Consider the following 9,956-nt stretch of genomic DNA (forward strand, 5'->3'; position numbering starts at 1 on the left):
GAGAAGTTCCGCGAATGTTTACATTTGCACAGCTGATTTCTGAATAGTTTAAATTGAAAACTTACAAACCAAACGACACATTTTTCTACATTTAAATAACAAGAAGAATATTCATGATTTGAGCATTTTTAATACAGTAAATTTCTCATACAAGGTTTCATAAAAAATGTATATATGCATGTGTATAAATATGTTATGTATGTATGTATATATATATATATATATGTATGCAACTTCAAGATCGCCAATTCACAGTCTTTCTATTCCATATATTTCACTGGATAACAAGAAAACAGTTATCCTTCCATTTAAATGCCAACAAAAACATGTGTGTATCAAATGCACAATGTTACAACTATCAAACTAATAAAAAATATAAAAAATAACTTGTGGCCATAAGATAGGATGCACAGAGAAAAGAAAACAAATCACTTTGGCAAGCAGAGAGGAACAGGTAACTAACAACGCTCTAATTTCCGAGTTCATTAGGACCTTCAACGTCACATCCCACGGATGTCTGGCTATGCCATTTGCGAGTACGAGGTATACAGCTTGTAGTTGCGACGCCGATAATAGATCATGAGACCATAGCTGGTCACCAGCAGAGCGATAATAATCAATATAAGAATGCCTGAGAAATTAGGATGGGGTATATTGATAATTCCTAGTGATAGGGTCGCATAAGTATTGACTCACCCGTCGCTGCTCCCAGATTCGCCTCCTCGTAGGTCATCATCATCGTGGAGCGTTTGCACTCATGCTCCCAGTCAATGGGCAGCACGTCCTGATACAGTGCAGTCAATTTCTTTAGCGGACATGACGGTCCGCAGCCGGGAATGTCCAACGGCAGAGGTTCAGATGTGGTGTTCTTATAAAAAATAGAAACCAATGGAGTGTTATAGTCATCAATCCGTAGCTCCACCATAATGCACGCTACGTAGGGGGGACTATGGAGCTAAAAAGAACAAAGAAACTAGGTGAATGAACGACTCCATAAAATGGTTAACAGTTAAGCTTACTTCAAACACTTTCAAGGTGTTGAGAACATTGGCTATTGTTGTATCATGCGCACTGTACATCCACATGGAACGATCAGGCTTCAAGCGTCCAGAGGCCTTATCATCGATCCGTTGAAAAATATCCTTCAGCAAAGGACCAGTCTTCAGCCTAGCCAGATTGCGGGTATACGTATTGATGGCAAATGCAAAGTTTGCCGCATATGTAAGCTCCTCGTGATCATATACTTTTTGAGTCCATTCCGGCAGTGACATGTTGTACAGGCTCTCAATAAACAGTGTGTTATTTAAATACGATGCATCGAGAAACGTCTTTACACTACGACCGCTTTTCTCGCTTAGGTACGCAAAGAGATCACTGTATTTTTCAACGAGAGCCACAAACTCAGGCGAGGATTCAAGAGAGGCCAGCTCATAATCATAGGCAGGACACGGAGCCTTGGCCGCCAGTATGGGATCGTCTTTCTCAGGCGTGGTGTGAACCGGTATGGGTTGCCATTGAATGGCGGGATTCCAAACGTCTTCACCTTGGGGCTCGTACAGCCCAGCCAAATTCGATTGGGCGCTCATTAAAGTACGATCCACATCGGTAGATTGGACATAAATGTCTTCGTTGGAGTACTTTGAGCTGAGCAGCGAGGAGTACCGTTTCCGCAGCCATTTACCAAGGTCATAGTGCTCTTGTTTGCCCAGCTGTGTGCGTAGTCGAAATTTAGTCAAGGGAATTATGTATTTACTTAATATATCGTAAAAGCTTTTTATGTGGTTAACGGGTTTTTCCAAAAGAAATAAGTAAAAATCGAAAAAGGGAAAACCACTGCAACTTATGTTTCGGGTAATACTCACGTTCGTTAGTTGACCCCATCCGGTGGTCCAGAACTTCAGGTTATTCCAGGGATCCGTGGGATATGGGTCGACTGGCGTTCTGTCGCCGTGGCGATATATCTATTTTGAAGACAACATTATAGATAGCGAGCTCCATACGCACACATACGCACACCCAACCCACACCGCAGCTCTTACCACATGCACGAACTTCAGCTGCCCTGGCAGTTTGGCCAACAGGTCTGGGCGACCTTCGACATTAGCATACGCTTGGTGGAGGGCATTCCCCAGGCCAAAAAAGAGCATGCATAGCACGGCTACTGAGAGCAGGCAGCAGTGCCGTTTCCACATTTTCACAGCCACACTTGTCCACCAACCAAATCGACTGTAGGAAAGCATATGTTAGCATACGGTCGAAATTGGGAATCAATCCAACTTCCAATGCTATGGGCAAAGGGTCTTACCTCAACTGGCGACCTGGTCGTGCGTGCTTTTCATATATATATGTGTACCCCTGGCCAAATTGAAGTTTAAACAAACGACGTGCTTCCTTGTTTATAAAATCGTTGACAAATTTGATAACCACAAAGAAGCAGTGCTGCCAACTGCAGCTACCAAAACTAGCCAAATCGAGCTTGAAAAGAGCTATACTTGTATAAGGTGTTCAAACATTGGAATATTTAAATCAGCTTCTTAAAATCGTCATATTTAAATACTTGAATCGTCTAAAAATGTAAATATTTAAGATGCACTTGCAACCACAACGAAAAGTTATCTAACAAACGCTCTAAAAAAGATAAGTTGGCAACACTGTTAGCTGCTCGATTAACGATTGATGCGATAACATGCGGTCGACTGTTGAAATTTGAAATTGAAATGAAAGCAAGAGCGACTGGTATTTACGATTGTATTGATTGACTCGTATCTAGTTTTACACAATTAATATGATTATTTAAGTATTGCATTTAAATATTGAAACAATCTTAACTACGAATAACAAATATACTGTTGATGTTGGTCTTAAAAGTACGGCTATAGGACAGATTAAAATAAAAAATAATATTAAATCCCGTCAGCTTAACTAAACGATTCGGAGCGCGAAAGTATGGAAAACAAAATTCGGCTATTACATTATTAATTGGAGTTGGGAGTTTGGAGTTCGCGTGGACTGGCCAAACATCGGAGTGGAGTTGCACTTGCCTAAAACCTTCTATTGCCGCCCATATTTGCTCCAGGCCGGGGTCCATTATATCTGAAAAAGGGAAAACATTGCTTATGCAGTACAGATCGTCTTTTAAAGCACATATGGCTTTACCCACCGGTTCCTTTGACTTCCCAAAGGCGGAAATTCCGTGTGATATGCATTGAAGCCATTCTGATTGTGAACCTTTCCTAATCCTCCTCCCCCTCCACCCCGCTTGTTGGGACCACCGCCACCTTGTTGGCTATTGTGTTCGTTGCTGGCTGCTCCACTGCTGCCACGTCTGGCATTGAAGCCCCCGCCTCCATTGTAGAAACCTCGTCCGCCCTGTGGGTTACTTCTGAATAGGAAAGAAGAAACTCAAATTAACTCAAAAAATCAGGTAGAGGCTAATTGTTAACATACCCACTGGCGCCGGCGTCCCTGCGACTGTGCGAATTCATGGGTCCGTTTCCGAAGCGTCCAAAGCTCATTTGCTGATGCTGATGCTCCACTGGCAGGGCAAAGCCACGGCGATCCTGACGCACATTGCTGCCTGCGCCGCCTCTTTGATTAAGCGATCCACCACCACCGCTGCCGGAGCTGCCAGCCCTGAAGTCATTTCTGCTAGTGCTGTTGCCGCCTCCTCCAAATGCGCTTGTCGGACTGTTCCTGAAGTTTCTTTTTCCAGCTTGAGGACCACCGTTATTGTCCCACCGACTGCTCCCGAAGCGATTGACTTCGTTGGCTCCTCCTCCTCCCCCAAAATTTCCGGCATTGCCTCCGCCCGCAAATTTGTTCCTGAATCCGGTCGCTTGAGAGCCGGTCTCGTTGCTTTGCGGCCGTCCCTTATTGTAGGGAGCACTCCGCTGTTGCCTGTAGTTGGGTTCGTTCCGCACAGGTCCAAATTTGTTCATGTTGGGTCCCCGTGCGTCGCGCCCATCTTTAGAGAACCGGCGACCGCCGCCGGTTTCATCTCGGAAGTTCCGCTTAAAGCTGTTACCGGACGCCTCTGTGGATCTCTTATTAGGGCTACTACTTTGTCCTAAATGGGCGCACATTAACCTTTAAATGTAAGTACATCTCGGATGGGAAATATATTACCTTCGGAAGGCCTGCGTCCCTGGCTGTCACCACTGGCCGGCGGACCGCGACTGCCGTTCCCAGGGCCGTACTTCGGCCTTCCCGCCTCCACGACGATGGCCTGGCCCTTGAAAACGATACCATTGAGGGCTGCTATGGCCGCCTCCGCCATGTCCGTGGTCTCCAGGTGAACGAAGGCGCACCGATTCATCACGTCACACTCTACGACCGAGCCGTAGTTGGCGAAGAGGCGACGCAACTCCTCCGGCTTGCAGCGCGGCAGGCTGCCAACGAACACCTTGGCGGGCTACATGGATAAAGCTTGCATTACACGGGTTCTGCCCCATCCGCCTACGGAAATCTCTTTAACTCTTACGTACAGTAGACATGAATTTTTAAAAAATTCTCTATATATTTTCGGTTTTTTCTTTTATCACCTCTCCCATCGCTAGCTGCAATCGCTATCGATGAGACATGCTAAATATCGATGTATGCGATCAACACTAAATAAATACAATGAATAAATTTGGAACATTTGTGTAAATAGTCATATTTAAAATATACATATATTTTTATATATATTTCTACAGTTAAAACAAGAACATCATGTTTCGTGAGAAATATCGATTCATGTGAAAGCATCGATGTATCGATTACTTTCAGCTAGACTTCGCATTTGTTTACAAATTTAAATATTTAAAATACATGATTACCAGCAGCTTATGGACAAATGTGGCAACCTGGGAATGAGGAAAGTTACTTTGACAACATGGAGTTTAGCAAGAACGTGGTAAACATCCTTCCGAGCGTGGAAATGATGGTGAGCTTCAACGGTGACATGACGCGGTCCAATAGGCGGGCGTGCCTACTGTACGCAGAGCGGATGGACTTTAAGGAGTTGATCGTAAGTCGAGGCAACGCAAATCCTTCAGGATATAACAGTTTTCATCTTTCCTTGATCCACAGCAACTGCGTTTGGCTGAGAAAGCAGACCAGCGTCGCATGTACATTACCACCGTGGACAGCGCCTCCTTTCATGAATTGAAGCAGGATCAGTCGTTGAACGTGACCTTTTCTGGCTTTATGGAGAATGTGGTGCGGATGCTTAAGGACTGCCAGGCTGGAAAACTGGAACTGCATCTGTCCGCCAGGGACAAGAGCCTCGCATCAAGCCAAAGCCACGACTACCACCTGCAGTTCGTAGAAATTCGGTCCTTCAAAAACTTGGTACACCTCTGTCTGCCCTGCCGCTCTGCCCCTTTAAACACCGTGCTCTTCTACATCAATCTAATGCTGGATGCCTCCCACACCAAGCAGTATATGCTGGAGCAAAGTATTCAGCAGATCCAAACAGAGCTCAACTCTCAGCGTACGCACATGGAGCGTCTGGGCACGGAAAACACCAATCTCAGAGAAGCCTTGGCGGAAAATACCAGGATGCTTGAGGAAAAGCATGCTCTGGAGATGCAACAAGTCCAGGAGAACCTGTCCAAAGTTAACGACCAGCGAAGTAGCGAACTGGAACGGCATCGCAGAACGATCGCTGGACTCCAGGCCCAGCTAGATAAGGCTTCCCTGGACAAAGCTGACCTGAAAACAAGCCAAGAGCAAAGCGAGAAACGATGTCAAACACTGGTTGAAGAACTAGCGTGCTGCAAATCGCGTGTGGTTTCCCTAAAGGAGCAAAACGACAAACTTCATGCAGACATAGCCAATGCCAGAAAGCAGGAACGCAAGCTGGAGTACAAGATCGAGGATCTCAAGCAGCACACAGTTGAGCTGCAGGAACACATTCAGAAAGGCAACAAGGAGAAGGTATAAAGAAAATCCATTAACAAAATTAAACGAATAATATAACCGTGTTTTCAAAAGGCCAACATTTCGGCCGAGCTGGAGGCCGAGAAGAAAATCCTGCACACCAAGCGTCAGGCTTTGGAAATGGCCTCCGAGGAAATATCAAAGGCCAATCAAATAATCCTCAAGCAGAGCCAGGAGCTGTTAAACCACAAGAAAACTATCGCCTGGCGCACTGAGGTGGCCCTTCAGCAGGAAAAGGCCGTCCACGAAAAGGAGCAGCTTTTAGCCATGCGTGAGGATGAGCTCCGTCAGGCACGAATAACAATTGAAAAGCTAAGAGAGGAGATTCCCGAGCAATTGCAGTCAATGCGTAATTTTGCACAAGGATTAGAGCAAAAGTACTCCAAACGTAAGAAATTTTTCTTTATGCCGGATTAACTTTAATTAATTAATAATTAATTGGCAAAATACCAATTCGTATCTTCTTACAGAGATCCTCACCCTAAAGGAGCGACTTTCCATTCCCACTGGCAAGGAGAATCGACGCTAGTTAAGCATAGTGCTCCTAAGTTTCTCGTTATTTTTATTATTTTATATTGTACGCGTTCAGTAAATGTAGATGTTCGGCTCTAGTCATAATCCTCCTGGACACTTTCTCCTGCATGGGCAGTGGCCACGTTCACCGCCTGGCTAATGTCCTCAATTTGGTTCAGTTTCAGACGCTCACGTATTAGTTCAGCAATTGCTTTCTGAGTGCGTCGCTCCAATCGCTCCAGCTTTTTGCTGGCATCGCGCTTAAGGTCCCAGTCCGGCTTTCGCGGCGCCAGATTGGTTATATCAATCTCGTCGATCACCATTGGCTGCTGCAGTAGACTCAGCTGGTCCTCCACGGCGGTTTCGATGCTACCCGTCGGCTCCTGGGCCAGAATCTCGCCGGTGGTGTTCTCGTTTTGTGGCTTGTAGCTGCGGAAAATAGGTCTGCAAACCGGAACATGAATTTAATTATTGCCTGTATGTTCCATTTTAACAACATTACTTCGGCAAGTTCTCAGTGGACTCTGCGGCATCTCCCCCTTTATTTTGTGCTTGCTCACGCAGTTTTTGAAGGCGCTCCTTGCGTTTTATAGATTCCTCGGTTAAGCGGCCTACGTTATTGTCCATAATTTATTTAAACTTTATTACGCCAGTTTCGAAATATGTTCACATTTGTTTATATTTTGAGACCTAGAGCTGGCAAACATTCGATAGTTTCGGTTATTTAGGAAAAGCGATAGTTCGATATTGTTTTCTTACATCGATAGCAATGTTTTTAGCGAATTGAATTTTGAAATAATTTATTTTAATATTATAAAACCATCTATAAACTATGGGGTAAATAAAAAAAACTCCGGTATCATTATAGCATATATTTTAATTTGATTTCGTATGTATCATAGAGTTTAATAATTAAAGTAATTTTCGGATAATTGCTTTCCAATAATTAAAATGAGATCTTCTATTCTACAGTAGGATAATTTATTAGTTGATTAGTATTTCAGGTGGTGCGGCCTTGCCGGATGAAGGTTATAATGTTATAATTATAATAATAAATATAAGCATTACGATTAATATGAATTAAGTGGACACCGATCTAAGAATTGATTAGGCGTTAAAAAAGATGTCCAGAGCATGTCGTATAGCAACTGGATTAGAAGTAAATAACATTAGCTTTACTTAAATTAAATTCAACGCCATAAAATGAGGCTTATAAGTATGGCCAGAATGTCTGGGCTTAGACAGCCAATGCATTTTTATTTGAGGATAAAGTGCAAGCCAATATTACAATTATTAACATCGAGCATTTCCATTCACAAACTGAAAGAAAATAAAAAAACGAACGGCTTTTATAACTTTTTATATAATCCAGAATTTTTGGTTTGCTGTTGAGACAATATTATCAATTCAACTCACGTCTTTTTTTATTCGCGTGCGACGCATAAATAGGGGGCAATCTATACTTATCGAGAAGGTACATACATATACACGGATACACCCAATAATAATCAAATTGGCATCTGTGCACTGAGAAAATATTATAAATTCCTTCTGAATAAATTTTCAGATAATAAAATATGTAAATATGACATATACATAATTTTAGAAGAATTATATTAATATTCAGTGTTATGTAATAAATTTATAAAGTACAATGATTAAAGTATTATATATACTAATGTTCAGGTATTCAAGGCTTAAAGGAATTACAATGAATTTCATGTTACCCCAGGTCGAATTAAAGAATTCCTAAAATATGCGCATGAATTTCCTTTCGATTTGATTGACTTTAATTACTTTTCCTAAATTTGTTTTTGAATAAAATTACCCTGTTTTAGCGTTGAGGTAGTCCACACTCATAAAAGTGTTTACCTAAAATCAAACTAAAAACTTTGCAATTCTCGCGTATATTTAAAAAATCGCACCTCAAAATTTGCCCTACACAAAAATTTCTCAAATCTAGGGTAATATTTTTTATAAAAACATATCTTAAATTAAACGAAATTTTTGTGAATATTTAAAAGATTATTTGATTGTTAAAAATAAACTAATTGTATTTTACATTTAAGGGAACATTTTCTTGATTTAAAATTGTATTTATGGTGGGTGGTCTTGATTTTATGGTGCCTTCTTAATACTAAAAATTTTATCCTTGTCTTAGGTCTACTTTTTTTTATGAGTGCAGTTCTATATGTTCCAACCAACAAATTAATATGTAAATTTGTGCGTTGTTTTAGGGATTCAAATTACAATAGATCGTGAACCTAAGCGCTGAGTGTACATCACATCTCGGTTCCGGCTATTGGAATTTGGTATAAGTAAAACGCCGGGGCAATCCCAGACTCAAACGTAGAACAGAATGCCACCGAATAGTAAAGATACCACCGGAGTGCTCTACGAGTCGGATGCGGAGACAGTCGATGGTGGCCTTATCAAGGATATTGGTCAACTGAAGACCACAGACGGGCGGAAGCTGCAGCTAGTTTGGCTCAACATTGTGCTCTTTGTGATACTTCATTTATCCGCGTTGTACGGCATTTGGCTGCTGATGACGAAGGCTATGTTGACGACGATTCTGGTCTTTCCGTTCGCCATGATTTTCACCGCCCTGGGCATTTCCGGCGGCGCCCATCGTCTGTGGGCACATCGAACCTTCAAGGCTAACGTGCCCCTCCGCCTGATCTTCCTGTTCCTCAACACGCTGGCCTTCCAGGATGCGGTATATATCTGGGCGCGGGACCATCGAGTGCATCACAAGTACTCGGAAACGGATGCCGATCCGTACAACTCGGAGCGAGGCTGGTTCTTTTCGCATATTGGCTGGCTGTGCGTCCGCAAACATCCCCAGGTGGTGGAAAAAGGCAAGCAAATCGACCTCTCTGACCTGGAGCAGGATCGACTGGTGATGTTCCAGAAGAAATACTACATGCTCCTGATGCCACTCATCTGCTTTGTTATGCCGACTGTGCTTCCGATGTATCTGTGGGGTGAATCGTTTAACGTCTCCTTCCAAGTGATGGCCCTGCTTCGCTGGGTAACCGTCCTGAACCTTATCTGGCTGGTGAACAGCTCAGCGCATATGTACGGCAAACGTCCATATGACAAGAAGATCAGCCCCACCGACGAGAGTTTCCTCATTTGGCTGCGCTTTGGAGAAGGCTATCACAACTATCACCACGTCTTTCCCTGGGATTATAAGAGTGCCGAGCTGGGCCCGTACTCCCGGGACGTCACGACGGCGTTTATCAATTTCTTTGCCTGGCTGGGCTGGGCCTACGATCTGAAGAGTGTGTCTCCGGACTTGGTCCGACGGAGGGTTCAACGGACGGGAGATGGCTCCCACCCCGTGTGGGGTTGGGGCGACAAGGACCAGTGCAGCGAGGATGTCGCCGATACCACCATAACCCACCAGCGCGCAGTTTTATGATGGATCCCGATGGGAGCCAAAAGCCAAAGACAAATTAAAATTTAAAATACATTTAAAATCAAAATAAAATTGTTACTAGAATTGTAATTATTGT

General features: G+C 43.3%; 4 protein-coding genes and 1 pseudogene across 7 annotated transcripts; 2 read left to right on the forward strand and 3 right to left on the reverse strand.

Moving 5' to 3' along the window:
• Positions 1 to 110: 110 nt before the first annotated feature.
• Positions 111 to 2,636, reverse strand: Acph-1 (Acid phosphatase 1). Of its 2 annotated transcripts, XM_020942909.2 has the most exons (6): positions 2,306 to 2,636; positions 2,040 to 2,226; positions 1,863 to 1,961; positions 1,020 to 1,709; positions 697 to 955; positions 111 to 631 (listed from the first exon to the last, which is right to left on the reverse strand). In XM_020942909.2, exons 2-6 carry the CDS (start codon positions 2,190 to 2,192, stop codon positions 522 to 524), a joined length of 1,311 nt encoding a protein of 436 aa, XP_020798568.2. In that variant the 5' UTR covers positions 2,193 to 2,226; positions 2,306 to 2,636; the 3' UTR covers positions 111 to 521. The 2 variants fall into 2 exon arrangements, with proteins under 2 accessions (XP_020798568.2, XP_086695875.1); XM_086839749.1 differs by lacking the exon at positions 2,306 to 2,636 and having other exon boundaries at positions 2,040 to 2,255.
• Positions 2,637 to 2,734: 98 nt separating this feature from the next.
• LOC110176528 (uncharacterized) lies at positions 2,735 to 4,626 on the reverse strand. 2 transcript variants are annotated; one of them, XM_020942905.2, is made up of 5 exons: positions 4,485 to 4,626; positions 4,126 to 4,411; positions 3,448 to 4,066; positions 3,161 to 3,382; positions 2,735 to 3,093 (listed from the first exon to the last, which is right to left on the reverse strand). In XM_020942905.2, the coding sequence occupies exons 1-5, from the start codon at positions 4,491 to 4,493 to the stop codon at positions 3,042 to 3,044; spliced, it is 1,188 nt and encodes a 395-aa protein (XP_020798564.2). In that variant the 5' UTR covers positions 4,494 to 4,626; the 3' UTR covers positions 2,735 to 3,041. The 2 variants fall into 2 exon arrangements, with proteins under 2 accessions (XP_020798564.2, XP_020798566.2); XM_020942907.2 differs by having other exon boundaries at positions 3,157 to 3,382.
• Positions 4,627 to 4,699: 73 nt separating this feature from the next.
• On the forward strand, positions 4,700 to 6,540 carry Sas-6 (Spindle assembly abnormal 6). The gene is made up of 4 exons (XM_020942904.2): positions 4,700 to 5,008; positions 5,071 to 5,919; positions 5,977 to 6,310; positions 6,393 to 6,540. The coding sequence occupies exons 1-4, from the start codon at positions 4,835 to 4,837 to the stop codon at positions 6,449 to 6,451; spliced, it is 1,416 nt and encodes a 471-aa protein (XP_020798563.2). The 5' UTR covers positions 4,700 to 4,834; the 3' UTR covers positions 6,452 to 6,540.
• Positions 6,468 to 7,592, reverse strand: LOC110176531 (coiled-coil domain-containing protein 12). The gene is made up of 2 exons (XM_020942911.2): positions 6,938 to 7,592; positions 6,468 to 6,879 (listed from the first exon to the last, which is right to left on the reverse strand). The coding sequence occupies exons 1-2, from the start codon at positions 7,060 to 7,062 to the stop codon at positions 6,531 to 6,533; spliced, it is 474 nt and encodes a 157-aa protein (XP_020798570.1). The 5' UTR covers positions 7,063 to 7,592; the 3' UTR covers positions 6,468 to 6,530.
• Positions 7,304 to 9,949, forward strand: LOC110176529 (acyl-CoA Delta-9 desaturase pseudogene; annotated as a pseudogene). Its single transcript, XR_015273196.1, has one exon. The product of XR_015273196.1 is annotated as an acyl-CoA Delta-9 desaturase pseudogene (transcript).
• The last annotated feature ends 7 nt before the right edge of the window (positions 9,950 to 9,956 follow it).

Source organism: Drosophila serrata, unplaced genomic scaffold (genome assembly GCF_035046125.1).
Source record: "Drosophila serrata isolate PLE 108 unplaced genomic scaffold, ASM3504612v1 contig_376, whole genome shotgun sequence".
In the NCBI taxonomy this organism is placed as follows: domain Eukaryota; kingdom Metazoa; phylum Arthropoda; class Insecta; order Diptera; family Drosophilidae; genus Drosophila; species Drosophila serrata.